Below are 19,276 nucleotides of genomic sequence, written 5' to 3'. Positions count from 1 at the left end.
AAATTATTTCTTTTCATTTGGCAGTTAGAGAAGACATTGCAAATAAAAGTTTGAAACCAATTGACAAGTCCTGTAGCAGTTGAAAAGTTGAATAATGGAAAGTATGAGATTAAACCCACAACATTGTTTTAGATGAATTCCCACTGACTTGAGTGGGAGATAATTGCCTCCTTATATGGCAGCAGACATTAATGTTAACTGATCTCCTCTCTGCATCAAAACTACTGTTCATGGCCTAAGTAACAGGGGTAAAAGGCAAACAAAACATCACAATCACTTTCTAACAGAGCATAGTAAGCATATTATACAATAATTCCAACCTGTTCCATAAATAAAGCCTAGAGAGTACACTACAGAAAAAGTCAAACAAGAATCCTATATAAGATTTGAGGCTTTCACGGCAGTGACTATGAAGAAAGCAGTCTTCTGGGATTTGGCACCGTGTATATGTGGTGTTAACCGACGTTTCGGAGGAACGTATCGATTTGCTTAGTGGGGGCTGGAGTCCAACTGGGTCCACTCGGCACAGTGGCCACTGATTGGCCTATTGTAGCCTGCCCTGGGTGATTATGATGGAGAATTTGGCAGGGGAAACTGAACTACTCGGAGAAAACCCGCCCCAGCGCCACTTTGTCCACCACAAATCCCACTTGACCAGACCCGGGATCGAACCCGGACTGCCACAGTGGGAAGCCAGCTTGAGCTATGGCGCAGCCCATATTTCTTAATTAATATAGATGTCAATTAACCTCAAGTAATAATTACATTTTGTTTTGTGAGAGGAGCCTGTATTTTTAACTTCCATTGTTCTGTTTTTGGAAAGAAGTTAAGCAGGAACTAGCTCAAATCCTATGGACTGAAGAAATTCCTTCATGAAGATAAATTTAAAAAGTGATGTGTCCAATCCACCACCACCTAGATCATCCTGTAAGTACTCAGTGTGCCAGAGATGGAGACCAAGGTTATCTCTGAAAATTTGGTTTTCAGTTCAACATTGTCATGGCTGATTGCCCTAGAAAATTTTAATGCATTTGTTAGCTGTGGAAGCTTAAAATCATACATAACTGTGTCATATTCTTTAGAGATTCTTATTTTGCTCTTAGACAACTTTCATAGTAACTGTAGAATACCAAACTAACTGATAAAAGATTTCTGTTTGTGGGTAAATAAATACAGCTTGTGGGCTGTATAATGCATATGTGGCTGGTAATGATGATTTTCTGGTAAATACTCTTTTATGTTTAATAATACTGCCAGCTAGATGAGCAGATTTACAACATTCTTGACTGTGGTTTTACAGATAATTAATGGCTTTACACATATATAACATCACTTAATAAAATTAAGCTGAATCACAATTTTAACTGAAAAAATAAAAGTGATAAAAAGGTTCTAATATCAACTCTCCTTCAATAGATCTTTGCCACAATTACATTATAATAACAAGCAATCACTAACCTAAAATGGCAAAGACATATATTAAAAAAGAGTTTCCAAAATAATCAGATAACAATCACTGGCATTATTTTGTGAACAACTGTCACAACATAATATAGTAGATAGAATGCTGAGNGGGGGGTTAAGGAGTGCTCAAAGGGCTTCACTTCTTTTGTTGAATCATGAACACAAAGTAGCAACACTAGAGCCATATTTAACATTCATCAGTGTTCAATATATAAACATAAAAGATGAATAAATTATCACAATATAATTTTTATAACCATTCATGCGAATATTGTAAGTAAAAATGGTGTAATAATTTTCACATTTGATCCTACCGTCTGACTGGTGACCTGATATACATACACATATGTATAATTAATTATTACAATGGATCAAGTGTAATGCACTGCATTTAAATGTGGGAGGGTTGTGTCACTCTATTAACAGAAAAGTTAATTACATAATGGCGATGAATATGAGGACTTTGAAATATCAGTACATGCAAGTAGAAGACAGATATTTTCCTCTTATGAATAATAACATAATCAGTGAGAATTACAGCTAATTAAAATTTCTGTAAAAACACAAAAATAATTGCAGTGTATAAGAATAGTCCACACCAGATGCCTTCTTACTGATTTTTATAGGAACCGAATTAAAGCATAATAAAACTTCTTGCTATCCAAAGAATTTGCATTCTGTTTGTTGCAATTGGTAACATTGTAACAGTCTTCATTTTGTTTAATTAAAACATTACAGTAAACCACTGTCCAGTGCAGGTGTCAGGTTCCTCAAGAACAGCATGTTAGGTAAGTCCATGTTGGACAAATTTAATACTTTATGGGTTAAATGAGGATATGTGAATGCAGCCACATAGTCTCCCATTAATACCTAGCAACACAAAGTTTTTATATGCATACACACACATACACACACTCTCTCTCAAACATATGACCCTACCTATACTGCTCTAAGTTATCAAAATCACAGAAACTACATTTGGATTGCATGCCTATAGATGTTTTGAGTGTAATAAGATTAAGTGTCTCAATCACTCCATGGTCCATAGGTTGCAGAACCAGTGTGTTATTAGGAGGTAAAGGCATTACCTTGAAATTGGGATGACCGAATTACAATGTTTTAGGGTTGTGGACAGGAAAAGATTTCATATTAAAATTTTGCATTTTTAGCAAATATTTTTTTGCATTTGTGTTTACTTGTATAACCAAATCTGCATTGGACAACAGTCTGTCACATTATTAGTCCCATAATGTTTAAGAGTTGGAGTAAACCATCACAATCACCTCCTTCTGCTGAGAGGCATGGCAGCATGTGGGGTAATAATATTCCTACAATTGTGAAAACATTGGGCTCATTGTCAAATATCACTTTACCACACAAATCTAAATCAACAGCAACAAAAAAAAAAATATATATATATATACACAGAAAAGTCTTCTACATATTCACTTTGAACATTCAAGCTCATCTGGAAAACAAAAGGAAAATTTGACATGCACTGCCATCCGGAATCATGTGCTAGCATAACTGATGGTAGAAACAGCTATGTTAAACTAACAGTGTGAGCTGTTTCAACAGGTGACATGCTTCGTCACTGCTGATATGTATTTTATAATATTTCTTTATGAATATTCAAGGCATAAACAAAACTCACATTGTATTAACAACAAACAATTGTAATAATATGTTTGTTTATTTATTACTCTTTTACACATAGAGTTAGCTGAATAGTATTTGTGCAGTTTTTATCTTAAAGGGTATATGCTTCTGCTGTATCTGACCTTCCATGCCTCTTCAAGTGGTTTACTTCATCTCTCAAACATTGTGGGAAGAACTATACATGGCTGCTCAATACTTTCATAAATGGGTGATGTCTCTTGTTCATATTGGGAATATTTGAACTGTATCCATAGAACTAGTGCTGAAGGTAATTAAAAATCATGATTAATATTTTTAAAATGCAATCACAGATAAAAGTACATTACTAAAAGATCTAACAGAACTAATAACAAAGTGCATCAGGTGCAACCATCAATTAAATTGCAACAACAAGCTTTGAAATCTTTTGCTTTAAAAAAGCAACAAATAAACAAAAAATCAAGTAGGCTATTTTACAACAGTACGTACTCCACTTCTAAAATCCGTCATAATTTATTATGTCAAATGAAAAGGGAAAGAAAGTAGTACTTGCATATAATTCCTTTCACTGTGAAAACACAGTTATTTCAGTCCTGAATTACATAAAAATTTCACAAGAAATAACTTGATATTATAATCTTATATTACAAGAAGATATTTAACTCACTAATCTGTACTCAGCAGCATAGCAAAGAATAGGTTTCTCACATTATGAAACTTGACAGTGAAGCAGTTAGAAGAAACCTGTTTCTAATTAATATTATATATAAAAAAAGAATTTTTTGATTTAAAATTGTTATATATAATATTTTAGATAAACATTTAAGTACAATTAGAAGATTCTAATTAGTCAATAGTTATTTTTCAACATTACTTTTTCTGCTTAGAAGTAAAGATACTTCTCTATAATCATCACTTGCCTTTCTCTCAGAAGTTATTTCTTTTACTAAATTGGAATCGTCTTAGAATATGCTATAATATTATCATGATGACAATTAGGCCAAACAATTAAGATATCAGTTCATAGAACTGAATTCCATAACAATGACAGAGAAAGGGGCATACAGTCATATTTCATATCTGAAAACATCTAAACATTAAACGCAATTGGAGAATTGCACACTCTTTCTTATGAATAATAATGACTAATTATGCTATTTGCAATGATAAAAAAAGTGGTGGTCTTCTTTTCTGTTAATAGCAATTACATTCAAAAGCTTGGTTGTCCTTTGACGATAGTATAGACTTACATACGTAGTAAGATTCCTTGACAAATGATACAACCTTACAGGGGAAAGTAACAAAGGATTCCTAAAATAGAGGAGCCTCAAATAAATGTGCAAATTTCGTTTATAACAAATTTCAGTCTGAAGACAGATAAAAGTTTTGTAATTTTCACATAAAGATGTAACTTTTTTGTTCTATATCTCAGTAGTATTCATTTATGAAGTTTTAATCTCACACATGCACATCTTGTTCTTACATTTCAATACTGTTTTGGCAACTGCTCATACTGGAGGAGAAAACAAATACATGCTATATTTCCATAAATAGTCAGCATAACCAGAAAAAGCATGACAAAAATTTTCCCCCTTTCCATTTGTCAAAGCATTTTGAAATACAAATAGGTGGTAAGGAAGTTCACGCAAATTCTTGCTTTACAATATTACGTGAAATGATTCATTGACATCTTCATACTTCTAATCATAGACAGAACTGAGATGATTTAGTTTCTCATGTTCACCTTAACAAGACAGCCAACATCAAATTGCAAAAAATCTCTTACCATACTAAAGTTGTTGAAAGCTTCTTACTATGTAATACATATTAGTGTACATATTGCACGTATTGCACCAAAGTCCGTTAAACGTTAACAGTTTTCTGCTTGATAGATGCAGTATTGTGTATATTTTATCTCATTCAGCATACTCCAGTTTTTATAAATGTCATCTTCCTTACCTGTTATTCCACCACAAACTAAAACTGTGTCAATTGGTTTCTCCAGTAAGTACATTAAAATCTAACCTCTGATCTTACAAAAAATATTAAAAATTTTAGAGATAAACATAGTAAAACATCAGCCAAATAATTGGCAAAGACATGGAACCCACTTTGCAGTTTCTTCTTGATTATTATATAAAATAAATATAATTATTTACAGAGCCATCTGTATTATGAAACAATAAAACATTCCACCTCTCCAATTTTGTTATGTATGTACATTATTATTTGGTGGTGTTTAGTTTACATAAGAGTTCTCCCCACCCCTTCCTTTGTTCAGGGTGCTGACAGAATTCCCTCCTACCACTATGCCTCATATCATACACATCTGTCTTGATTGGCATGTGTACCTCCTTCTTGATCCTACTAAGCACCAGTTACAGTTTAGTTTAACGGAGGTTGGTGCAAATGGGCATCAAAGAAGCAATATTTGAATACTCTTCTCATTGTTGATTTTATTTCATTTGCAGTTTTGTCCCAGAGAAGACAATGCCTCATATGTTTCTATTTGTGGGCAAAAGTAAAAGGTGAGGAACCAGTCACACCAGAACGGTGAAAATGAACGTTCTGCCACTTGTTGTCACGTTTGTGCCACACTCTAGTCTCCTCTGACTGCTGGGTGTGGGCTTGACCCTGCCTGAAATAACAACAATAAAGAATAAATGGACATCAAGTGAATGTGTAGTGCAAGTTTTGAGGTGTGCACAGTAGTGACTGTTCAGATTGTGGTCTTCTGGCTTCTGATGCTGCAGTGTCTTGTAGGTGGGTACCAGTATTTCAGAGGAACTCTGAAGATGGAAGTCCCATGTTCCAACAAAAGTTGATATCCACTTACAAGATTACATTCATTCATTCATTCATACATTTCCTTTATCTTCCATATATCTATACAAGTAACAAACATAGGAAGTGGAAATGGTCCCCTTGAAAATAGACATATCAAAATACATATATAAAATTATATGAGTCACATAATCAAAATCACTTACATTAATCGATTAACATAAATAATAATATAAAGTAAAAAATTTATTAAGATTTTAATTAATAAACATAATATAAAAACAACTTACTATAAAACTTGAATTAATACAATTTTATTTAAATTACCTATATTAACTGAATTAAATACATTACAAATTTACACACTTATGACCAATTATGTTGATAATATTCATTCATGGAATAAAGAGAATGATGATATAAAAACATCTTCAATGCAGATTTAAAACTTCTTTCATCTGTAGTCAACATTTTTATTGTATTTTGTTAGGTTAACTGCAGGTAAATATAAATTGTTGAGGGCTCTAGTTTTATATTTTTGAATCTCATTGTTAAAATTAAATAAATGTTTATTATTAATTGTGTATAAAAGTAATGACTATATGTACTGAGAGTAGAATGTCATTATTTCCAAATTCTTAAAAATATCCATACAAAACTCTCTTTGTATAGAATTCGTTATAATTCTAATACATTTCTTTTGCAATATAAAAACTCTGTTAACACAAGAAGAGCCACCCCAAAAAATTAAACCATAACTTATGACAGAATATATATAAGCAAAATAAATTAGCTTTAATGTATCTAAAGGGACAATATATTTTATATTTCTCAATGCATTACATGCAATGGAAATGATATCACAGCCAAGAAGACTATAATCTGAGTAAGTATGGACATCTTTAGCTGCTAAATTTTGTCATTTTAAAATTAATTAGTATCCTTTAGCTAACTTCAATGTAAATTCTAATCTTAATTCTCTTCCTGCATAGTTACTACCATTACTAACTCCCTACTAGAGAATTTTCTTGATCACTTGGTAGATACTAAACTACTTGAGTAGTTAAATTTCATCAGGAACATAATTTCTGTTTGTTATATGTGATTTGATGTTACCATGGCTGTGAAAATTTGAAATATTCTTCTTCTTGGATATGGCTTATTTTTCTAAAATATCACCAATTCCCTAAAAAAGTACATGGCATTAAAACTCAAAAGACTACATTCTAAATTTTTATTAATGTTTCCAAAAAATTCTGAAAAATTTAAAAGGATTTATTAGCAATTGTTAAGTTAGGCAATCTATTTTAGTGAAACAGTGGTTGTAAATATTAAAAATACTTGTTTTCTATCATCACAGTCCTTAGAAATAACATCTCTCTCTCATCTCATTTATTTACATTCCATAAATCCACTACATATAGGATAAGGAATTAGTCATTGATAGTACAAATAACACTATATAGAAATAACAATATAAGATTCATTATGTTATTCAATACCATAATAGATCACAGTTAATTATTGGAGTCAAATTTACAATCAAAGTATTCTTCCAAGGAATAAAACGAGTTCATCAACAAAAATCTTCTTAAAAACAATTTTAAAATGTTTAACATCTTGAGCCAGGTTCCTTATATTAGGAGGAAGCCAATTAAAAACCTTAATTCCATGGTAGTACACTCCTTTCTGAAATACAGTCAACTTACATATAGGATAATGGAATTTATTATTATATCTTGTATTCCTATTATACCAGAATTTAACTTAAATTGATATTTATTATTAACCACGAACATTGCAAGAGAAAATATATACTGAGATTGAAGGGGTAAAATTTCCAGTTCCCTGAACAATTCCCTACATGAATCTCTGTTCCCAGAGTTCATTATAATTCTAATCACCCTTTTTTGCAACCTAAAGATATGTACACTATAAGGGGAATTTCCCCCAAAAAACCAAACCATAGGTCATAACTGAATGGAAGTAAGAAAAGTAAATCATTCTTAATGTACCCTGAGACATGTAAGATTTTAGGGCTCTAATCGTGTAACATGCAGAGCCCAATCTAGACATTAACCAATACACATGTCCATTCCAAGACAATGTGTTATCAATAATAAGACCCAGAAACTTAGTATTTGTAGTGTTAACAATCCGATCATCATCATCATCAATATGAATATCCATCGGCTGGCGGTTCTTAGTCAGAAATTCAATAAAATGTGTCTTCTTGAAATTTAATGTCAATAAATTATCTTGAAAGCAATCATTTATATTTTCATTTCATTTTTTCATTACATGTACATCCTTTCTCATAATCAGTGAGTTTAGTCAATATAGTGCCTAGGACAGACAACAGGGATCAGGTTCAATTCCTGACGGAGGCAAGACATATTGTCTTCTCCACAGTGTTCAGATTGGCTCAGGGTACATCCAGACTCCTATCTGGGGGATACCAGGGGCTCGTTCTGCAGAGGTAAAGCAGTCAAAACTCTACCTCCATTCTCCCATACATTTTCATGGTGTGATGTTTAATGAAGCATATGGACAACTTCCTTCCTTATAATCAACTTACTTGTCCATGTATTGGGTAAGTCTGACATATGCAATGCAGGCTGCATCTTCTCCCAGCAGGTGTACATGTGGGTTGAGAATGGTCGTATTCACTGCTTTGCAGTTCTTCCCTAACACTGAAACAGGGACACACATACCAAAAGTCACGCCTCATTAAGTCCCGTTTTTGTGAATGTCATGGGAAAGCAACGTTTCTATAAAATGGAGTGGGAGCTGAAGAAAACTTTAAACTTGAACCAAACACAAAATAAATTCATACTGCTTACATATAATCCTGCTTATAATCTTAAGTGACTGTGCTTGCTTGAATAAATCCATCCACATGATTAACTAATGAAGGTACATACTGGAAATCTCTTTCATGGACATTATTTATATTACTCATGTTGGTGTCCCTCTATATCCATTAAACTGAAATCTGGACATGAAATGGAAAAATTAAATATAGTTTAATTTCAGTTTCTGTTGAGATTGTGGTCTTCTGGGCCATGACACCTCCTGGTCTTGTAAATGAATATGATTGTTTTGGGAATAACATGTTGCCACCTTCTTCAGGGCAAATGTAATTAGGGTAAGGATGCCGTTAAGTTACATAGGGGGGCTGTGAGGAAAGTGGTCACTCAGATCAAGGGGTGGGGGAGAGAAGAGGAGAGAAGACAGAAATCAGTCCACCTACAAGACCACACGTCACAACCAGAAGACCATAAACTGAACAATCACAGTATGACACCCTCAAAACACATTTCAGTTTCTGTTATTATGCAAATATTAGCTAAGTTTCTTTAATTTATAAGGTATGAAGTATGGTACTGTCACATCTATGTATGTCTCTACACTCCCATAATTACTTTGAAACTAATGTCTGAACTTAAACATCATGGAATTTGATGTCACCTCACATTTGTCTATCAACAACACCAACACAGCAGCAATGCAGACATCTCAGTTTCAAGTAAAACTACTGTCATTCTATGTATAATCATTACTGTGTGCATGGTGAGATATTATTTTACTGTTTCTATTAAGGCCACTTTTCTGCAGAATGTAAAATAATAGAATGGCTTCTGCATAAAATGTATTGTTACATTTCCATTTTATGATAACTGATGAAGAGGTTGAGAACAGAGAACTGAGGACAATATATAGAATTAAGAGAGAGATGATGTAATGGGAGGCTGGAGGCTGCCTAATAAGGAGCTTCACAATTTGTGCTCCACACCAAATATTAACTAAGGAACTCCATTAAGCTGAGCCCTTCTTGAGAAGCTGCCAGTCTCTCAGCTAATCAAGAATGTCCCAGCATTTTATGGAACACAAAGGTTCATTACTGTGTTCACACGAGCACTCCACTGGTCCCTATCCTGAGCCAGATGAATCCAATTCATCCCATCCAATCCTGTATCTCCAAAACCCATTTTAATATCATCCATCCACCTATGTCTTGGTCTTCCTAGTAGTTTCTTTCCTTCTGGCTTTCCCACCAAACTCCTATATCCTCACCAAATATTAGGGAAATTAAATCATGGAGAATGAGATAGGAAGGGAATGTAGTATGCATAGAGAGATGATAAATTGCTACATAAATTGAGAAAAATTAAATGAGAGGATAATATTAAAACTGATCTTAAGAAAAAAGCTATAAGGATGTGGACTAGATTCATCTAGAGTTCAGTGCTAGGCTGTTCAGAACATAGTAATGAACTTTTAGGTTATACAGAAGACAGGGAATGTTCTGGATTCTTGATCTGTACACCACTTGAGAATGATACTGCTCAATAATGCATTTAATTGGTTAGTTGTGGTAAGTGATGAGCTACTTCACCAGGCAACTGAAGCTTTAGATGATAACGGACAGATTAGTAATCTGCAAATTAAGGAAAAACAATGTATTTATGTTCTGATAACATTTAAATTACTGAAACCCCATATTAAAAATGACTTAAGCAAGAAGGTAGATCACTGAGTTATACAATTAAAAATGTCTATCCTGTAACAGGCCGTGAAGGTCCATAGGGTTGTGAGATGTCAAGGCTCCAACATTTTCTTTAGACAATTGACTCACAGATGGTGGTAAGGTTGCCAGCCTTATGTGTTGGCTGCCCTTTACCCCCCAGGAAGATTCCTGGTACTCATTTCTGTTAGAGGCTGAGTAGACCCCGGGGCCACAGTGTGGCTAGAAACATTAGGTAAATTGAAAAGAATCCACTTCATCAGGACTTGTAGCATAGTGCCTCAACCAACCATGCTACCATGTGCTCCCCTGAGTTATACAGTTATTAATTAATAAGTGGAAGTATTTACAGAGAAAGAGTGTGATCTCAAGTTGCAAGACAACATGCTTAACAGTCAATACTATGAGAACCTCAAATCTGATATTTGCACAACAACACAAGCTTTTCTCATAATTTCTCATTTGCCTCCTCAGCAACAATTAAAATTACTCCCTGATTTTCATTTGACCCAGTGGTTACTGACATGGAAGCAGGAAATTCAACATGATGTGTACATATAACACTGGAGTATGTTGTAGCAATAAGGGACCAAAAGTATCGGGTTAAAAATACAGTAGTCCTAATCTTGCATGGATGTAATGACAGTAATGGAAAAGCTATATACTCCATTCATATGCTAATATTAAAACCTGAAGGTTCATTTTATCTAAAACTAAATCCCATTTTCAGACCTTAGAGCCAGCTCAGTCTAATCAAATCATCATAATATTTTAACCTTTGTTAAAGTGACAGTCCATTTTTCATGAGCATACAAAGCAACAATCATAATCACTTTCAAATATTTAAATTTTGAAACATTTTTTTAATTATTATTATTATTATTATTATTATTATGTATAGTTTGTGTTCTTATTATGTTTGTAACATATATGTATATTGTACTTCTTTTGGCTTATTTTGGACTTCACCCATCGTCTGGTATTCTTCAGGTGGATAGGGAAGGATAAACCTCAAAGTCAATGAAAAATCCGTCGAGTGTAACAATGTTTTTAGGTCACTTCTTTATCTCACTTGCCTTACATGTTTCGGTTTAAGAAAACCATCATCAGAGGCACATATTACAAACACATGAAAACACTGGCGTTGTTTAATGTACACAGTATATATGCTGCGTGGATGCTGCTACAAATGTCGAAGTGTAAAAGCACAACACTTTCTAGGAATATTGGATGCACGTTCAACTCTTGTTACACTCGACGGATTTTTCATTGACTTTGTGATTGATAGTGTAACGGACCAAAAATGAAACAATTAAAAAAAAGGATAAACCTACTCAGTTGGGCCCCTTAGAAAGAGCTAGTCTCAATCACTGGACCTCCAGTGATTGGCCCAACTGAGTAGGTTTATCCTTCCCTATCAACCTGAAGACGGAGACAGATGCAGTCTCCAAAACGTCGTGGTTTTTTTGTCTTTTACATACCAGACGATGGGTGAAGTCCAAAATAAGCCAAAAGAAGTACAGTATAAACCATCATCAGAATCCTTTCAAGTCTATACATGTATATTATTTTAAAATGATTTTATTAACCCTCATCATTCCTGGGTGTTTAATCTTTATTCCTCCTTTTTTACACCCAGTGTCTGAGCTTGTCTAGTGGAATGAATTTTTTAATTTTACTACTGTTTAATTTAGTCAAATATTTTTTGCTTGGTTTCAACTTTGTTGTAGGGTATGCAGGTAATGTTAATATAAAATTATTTTATTTTTCATGTGTTATGAGACTTAAGTAAAGGTAGTGGATTATTTGTTCAAGCAAGTACAGGATAAATACAATATATTAAATTACTAACAAACAGGATAAAATTGTAAAGACAAAATATTAACGAGAAACTGTAAACACAACAATAATAGTTAACAGAATACTAAATATTATTAAGAAGCAAAATAAATGTGGAACAAATGTAGAAGAGGAACCATTTTCATGCATTTCAATCTAGTAAATTATTATCTAACATGAAAACTTACTTTATGTCTTACAATTTTAAATTGTCCTTAACTGCCCTGTGTTCAAAGTAAGGCAACATATTTTTAAAAAATTCTCAGAAAGATGTCAGGCTCTCCATAAGAAAGTTCAATGTTCCCGGAATTTTTATTCATTTTCCAACAGAGAAGTTGTACATGCAAAATTTTATTCTGACATGGGCCCCATTTTTATGACTTCTCACTCATACTAATTTTTCCAATGTCCAAATAAGTCATAGTCTAGTAATAATTGAACTAACACCATAATTGACAATACAGAATAATTACTGAACTTAAGAGTTCATAGTCATCACTGTGAGAAACTGAAATTCAACAGAATTTGAAAAAGCTTAATAGTTCCGTTCAGTGTGACTTGTTAGGATTTTCTTATTTCAATTATTCACGCCCTTACATGTTTCAGTCTTCAGATACCATCTTCAGAGGGGCACCTTTACATCAATACAGTTAGAAGCCACTATTACAGTACATGTTCTAAAAGTTAAAATATATACATACAATATAAATAATATACAATTGGCTGTAAAATCTAAAGTTTTTACAACTACAGCGAGGGCTGCACCATAGCTCAAGCGGTTAGTCGCTGGCTTCCCACCGCGGCAGCCCGGGTTCGATCCCGGGTCTGGTCAAGTGGGATTTGTGGTGGACAAAGTGGCACTGGGACAGGTTTTCTCCGAGTACTTCAGTTTCCCCTGCCAATCCTCATTCCACCAATTGCTCCACAATCACCCTCACCTATCATCTGGGGCTGGTACAGTAGGTCAGAAGTGGCTGCAGTACAAGGGACTTAGTCCCACCCCACTAGTATTAAAAAAAATTACAACTACAGCGGCTGTTCCAATACTTTAAAATATTTATAGTTAGTTTGTTAAAATTATATTGGAATTCGTAAATATTTTAAAGTATTGGAACAGCCGCTGTAGTTGTAAAAACTTTATATTTTACAGCCAATTGTATATTATTTATATTGTATGTACCGTATTTACGCATGTATAGGCCGCAGCACAATTTTCAGACAGAAATTATAGAAAAAAATAATTTTCTTGGAATATTATTTCAGGAGTATTACACCCTGTATTACTAATTATGAATATAATTTTTTTTAAATGAAGTGTGATTTCGAATATTTCGAATATAAGCCACACCCCAGTTTTCCTCTTGAATTTTTGGCAAAAAATGTGCGGCCTATACATGCGTAAATACGGTATATAGTTTAACTTTTAGAACATGTACTGTAATAATGGCTTCTAACTGTATTGATGTAAAGGTCCCTCTGAAGATGGTCTCTGAAGACCGAAACATGTAAGGCCATGAACAATTCAAATAAGAGAATCTTAACAAGTCACACTGAACGGAACTATTTAGCTTTTTCATAAAATCAGTAGACAGACCAGAATGAAACAAATCAAATTCAACAGAATATGTTAGATAATGTCATCATGAAACTTCAAAGTAGTAATTATTTAAGTATTAAATAATTCCAATGTCCTTTTTTGGTTTATGAAGCTGAATGAATAAGTTCTTGTGTTTTGAAAACTACTCTTTTAACACTTGATGTCCTTCAAATAACATGTCTAGCCTCATATTTACACTTCTGCAGGGCAAAGAGTGTACACTAAAACAAAAAGAAAGTCTGCATTGTGAGGATAGCTGCTTGAACTTTCCCTGAGCTCAAGTCAGGTTAGGAATTGGCTCACAATGGACTGACTAGAACTAAGGTACAGATATGTCCATGTGTATCTGGCATTAGAATATTATAGTAAAGATGATTCACCTAAACAAGCATTCAGGATATTTACTTGTAAGCTGTTTAAATCTCCAAAGTTTAACTGTAACACTATATTTATCTTCCTTCCTTTATGTCTCTCTTGCATATACACAGACCCACATGTACAAACAGGGTGATCAGATATCATATTTGTATCAGAACCAACATGCTTGTTTTTACTTTTTGATATAGGTAGTATGGAAAAATATTGTAATAATGCCTCCCCCCACCATATAATATATAAGCTGTGACTGAGTAGAAGCTCCTGGACTGACAAAAAGTAAGAAGTCAGAGTGCGACATTCACATACACCCCTTCAAAGCAAGTAGTCTGTGAAATCGCTGAAAAGCTTACATTCTTGGCCTAATCTCATCATTCAAATAATACAGATCGGGCCACATATTCAAGAAATGCCAAATGACATTCACATATTTATCATTCTCTTGGTACTTACATCTGGAACATAGCATTTGTGCTATGCATTTTACAACATTTATTTGAAGGGATACTTGCAAAACCGAGTGAAAATTGTATCTTACTTATTCTCCTTTTTACTGGTTTGATTTTGTTTTGTTTTGTTTTGTTCTGTCTTTTTAAGGGAGAAGTATGTTCAGAACCATCTGCAGAAAGCCTTCAGTAGTGCAGCAAATAGTCAATAATAAAATTAATTGTTGTAAGCTATTAAATCTTGTGTCTGATTTTCAGTTATTGATGTAAAATATGGGATAAGGCATCCTGTCTCACATGGAGGATAACATGAGACTGTTTTTGTTTCTGTGTTCTTCAATATTAACATTCACATGCTTTATATCACAACTGTATAACTGTTGGAATTTAAAAATGACAAGAATGTATTATTTTGGAGATACATTAAAACCAAAGCTCTCTTTTGTAAGAGAGAAAATTGGGGATATATATCTGTATCCATTGGCCAACCTTGTTTTGATTCAGTGTGTTTAAGTTCTAATAATTTCAAAATCTGGTCACCTTAACATATACACATTCATAAAATCATATAATGAATAGATCAGAGATAGAGGTGCAAAAGAAAGTAGTAATTACCATTATCAAAGTAAAATTTGTGAAAGTCCATTCCTTCGACTAAATTACCTAGAGCCTCCGGCTCAAATGCAGTGAGGTGGGGGTCACAGATTTTCCTATGAATGTGAAGAGAAAAAAAACAATTAATTGACAACATTTACTTCACTACAAATTCAGGTAGAGCATCTATACATTCACTTCCTTAAGCTTAAATCTTACTGATCATGTACCACAGTAGTGAAATGGCACATGTATGTAGTTTTGTTGGACTGGTGTTACAGTTTCTCAATACAGATATCACATCCCTCTATAGTTAAAATATGGCATACTACATGTAGAAGTGGGAGAATTAGAATCCCCAGTTCCTAGACAATAAACTGTTACTCCCAAATTAATATATAACCCCCAAACACATAGTGCTGGAATATCTAAAAGTCCTGTTCTTGGACAATAAAGGTTAAATTATGACGGCAGTTCAAGGACTGGTGTACAAAAATTGGTAAGTCATCAAATAGGCCATCCTAAGCTGCATGATATAATGCATTCTGCACACACAATGCCTGCCAGACTCAGAATGCAAGAAATAACAGCATTTCCAATTCTAAGCATGGGTTAATTTCTCATCTGAAAATGCACTTTGTTTAGGAGGAACTCACTACCATAAAAAAGTGGTCATATTAAAAATTCAGAAACAAATTATATATATGTGTGTGTATGCACACATTCACAAATGCATATGTAATATAAAATATAATGAAAACAAAGTCCACTGTGAAGTGGAGTATGGAGTGAAGGCCCTCTATCTCAGTTAGTATATAAAATGGAACTTACGTGTATGCTTCATAATCTCCTGTGTTGATTGCTTCTATAAGCTGTTCAGTCATCTTAATGATCTCTTGTTTACGAGCTAATGCGAAAGAAAAGGAAACACAGTCATCTATTAGATCTGAGGTTCTCATGGCAATTACTATGAAGATCATTGTTTTCTTGAATGTGGTGCCATGTAATTTGGTGGACAGGCATCTAAGTTTTGGAAGAATATGCTGTTTTCACATTCAGGATGGAAGAGGGTCTCTATGCAAATACACAGCATCACTTCCTGAAAGGCAGTCATCTCCACAAACACACCTTTGAATAGGAATTGCACACTATACCTATTTAAAAACTTACATGTTAAATCTTTTGAATGAATATTGAATTGTACACTGAATATAAATTTTTATTCTTGATTGTATACATTCAATTCAATTCAATTTATTTAAATTTTTAAATATCAAATGAATTGTATAAGTCATTAGTAGCAAAACACCTTGTGTGTGCTATGCAATGTGTCCACCTCACCCCACTCAACATATGGTAAATGTCAACTTGAAACACAGATAATAACATTTGAAGGCAGTTTTTGAGAAAATAGAGCAAAATGTAATTTATACTGTCTACAATATATGAAGTGCCAAAGCACAGATTCACTATTTATATCATACACAGGTTGTTAAATAACTTAAATACAAAACTGTAATATAATTAATATTACAATGCTGTGAAAGAAGAAGTTTATTCCAAAAATGTCATTATGATAAAATCTGCTGGTTAACAACATAAACAAATTAAACCAACTCTGCATGGATCAACATTTAAAACTGAAATGACACAATCACCACTATACACCACCACAACCACAAATGAGGAACAGACTATAATGTAGGTATATTATCACACAAGGACTGTAAAACATAAGAAAGGAATATTAGATTTGTTAATTTTATTATACCAACCTGGACATCAAGCAATCAGCAAAACACACACTTTAATATACAGAATTCTAAATTATACTTGTCATATTTTGTCCTCTTGAAGCATTGATTGGAGTACTATCCACATTTCTCTCTCTTAACGCATCATAGAACATTAATTCTGACAATCGCTGATGACATATATATTGATCATAAATCACTGATCACTACAACTCAATCATTTTTTCACTGTAAAAACTCAACATCAAACATCTAGAAGTAAAATGAAGTGTACTTTGCTTTTCATAGCTTATTCTTTAACAGGCAGTGTATATATATATATCCTGGTCACAAAGCAGTTACTTGCTCATCATGTTCTGTCAAATGGATCATAAAAAGAAATGTCAAGAAAGGAATTCATTTTCAGTCAAAACTGTAAGACTTCTGAAGATATAACTCTTAAAAGAATGTCATAAAATGGGGAGGGAAGAAGAGACCATTTCAGTACTTCAAAATATAGTGTCACGTGTCAGTGACTAAAAGGGTGGTTTGGGTTGGTAATTGGATAGACTGACCACTTATAACTTGTAACTATAAATAACTATTAGTGCTATCACTGATTTACACACTTTAAAGTTCACTATATCATGCACTAAGATCTCAGTCTGCTGTGTCTTCACTAATCATTCCTTGGTAACAGCTCCCAACGCCATAGATTCCTCAGTTTCCATTTTCAAGAGCTTCTGTCCTTGCTGGCTGGCCACCCTCTCATATCTCCCATGGCTTCAGGTGTGTCTTCACCTTCTCAATTCTTGGTCATTGACTCCTACACGTCTGGCTACCACTTGCTATCCCTGGCTAGTGTTGACTGAAGACTGCCAGCAGACTGCCTGTCTCAGAACTAAGTTAAAGCCCATACTGGCTCTCCTTATATAGCCTTGGCTGTATGGTCTTTATAGAAACAATGACTACAACAATTCCTATATTGTTGTGTGCATATCTGTTGCCAAGGAGACATGTTTACAGAGCAACTGCCTAGCAATGGTCGCTGTTTAGGTTGCTGGAGCTTAGCAATGAGCGTCTTCCCCAGTCACAATTCTGGCTTTGAGCCATCATGTCACAATATATTAAAATCGCCTATACTCTGGCTGTGATAAAAATAAATCAATCACAAATTATTATAAAAAGATACTGCTTTACAATTGACAGAATAATTGAAAGAATCAGATTTTAAATCTGTAGTTGATACAAAATATTACTGAATTTGTAATGAGATCTATTACTGTAAAAATATATTCATGGAACCCCTGGAAGCCTCTCAGCGAACTCCAGAGTCATAAAATACAATTTTGGTAAATAATGTGAAAATAAATGGCATTAAATAATGTACTATAATGAACAAATAACTCCATGGGATAAAATGAGTTTTTTAATTAAGTTCCTAACAACAGTTTTTTCTGGGAACAGGAATCAGTACAAAGGTAGTGTATTCTTGATTACATCAGTATAAGTGTTATCTGCAAAGTACACTTCAGCCCTGGTTTAACTGTGATATATTTATCTGTGATAATGTCACCAGATCAAATGAGTATGATACAGTCTGTAACAATATTACATTCTGTACATCTGAAAGCCAAATTATGCACAACGTGCAATGTCCAAGGGAAAGATCACAATACAGAAATGAACAATAAAGATTACAGTACATATTGCACCCCATTAATATTTATCATTAATAGATGTATGCGATAGGTAGTCTCTTACCTGAGCCATAGGAGTTTGTAGATAACAGCGAACAAGTCTTGTTTGGGCAGAGAATCCTTATTTCTACATGTAAGGGGAGGAGACCACCCAAATAGATTAGAAAAATGCGTAAGGCTAATACAAAAGAAACCAAAGACTAAACACACAGTGCTGTCAACAAACAAGAAGTACCCTACAGCACGGGGGCTGTTATATTTTTATGTGCACTTAATTTATGGCATGACTTAATAATGGAAGGATAAAAAAATTATTCATAAGATTTGCGTTCGGACGTAATAAACCAAATGACAAACGTTAGTGTTACATGCAGGTGCTTAAGTTATCTACAGATCTGTAGAAACAAGACCTGTAAGAAAAATAACCTGTTTGGAAACTAATTTACTAAAAATATGTTTTCAACTCTGCTGTTTTTACAAGCATATGAATTTTAAAATTCTTAAAACAGTTCAGGAGATCAAAACTAGATTGTTTGAGAGAGGGGATGTTTTGTTTATGGACATACCCAACATACAGC

General features: G+C 33.6%; 1 protein-coding gene across 22 annotated transcripts in view; it reads right to left on the bottom strand.

Moving 5' to 3' along the window:
• Positions 1 to 1,085: 1,085 nt before the first annotated feature.
• The window catches only part of LOC111869317 (calcium/calmodulin-dependent protein kinase type II alpha chain), a 364,630-nt gene continuing 346,439 nt past the window's right edge, over positions 1,086 to 19,276 (bottom strand). For 13 of the 22 annotated variants that reach the window (XM_023860740.2, XM_023860749.2, XM_033753384.1 and 10 more), the window contains 4 exons: positions 16,097 to 16,172; positions 15,287 to 15,381; positions 8,465 to 8,579; positions 1,086 to 5,740 (listed from right to left, as the gene is read on the bottom strand). In XM_023860740.2, coding sequence (XP_023716508.1) covers positions 5,608 to 5,740; positions 8,465 to 8,579; positions 15,287 to 15,381; positions 16,097 to 16,172 — 419 coding nt within the window. In that variant the 3' untranslated portion in view covers positions 1,086 to 5,607. Of the gene's footprint in view, positions 5,741 to 8,464; positions 8,580 to 15,286; positions 15,382 to 16,096; positions 16,173 to 18,762; positions 18,826 to 19,276 lie in introns of all 22 variants that reach the window. The other 9 variants (XM_023860744.2, XM_023860742.2, XM_023860748.2 and 6 more) reach the window with 1 other exon arrangement.

The sequence above is a fragment of the Cryptotermes secundus genome, unplaced genomic scaffold (genome assembly GCF_002891405.2).
Source record: "Cryptotermes secundus unplaced genomic scaffold, Csec_1.0 scaffold325, whole genome shotgun sequence".
NCBI lineage: Eukaryota > Metazoa > Arthropoda > Insecta > Blattodea > Kalotermitidae > Cryptotermes > Cryptotermes secundus.
Note: the sequence above shows the minus strand (reverse complement) of the source record. Positions and strands in the feature narration are given on the sequence as shown.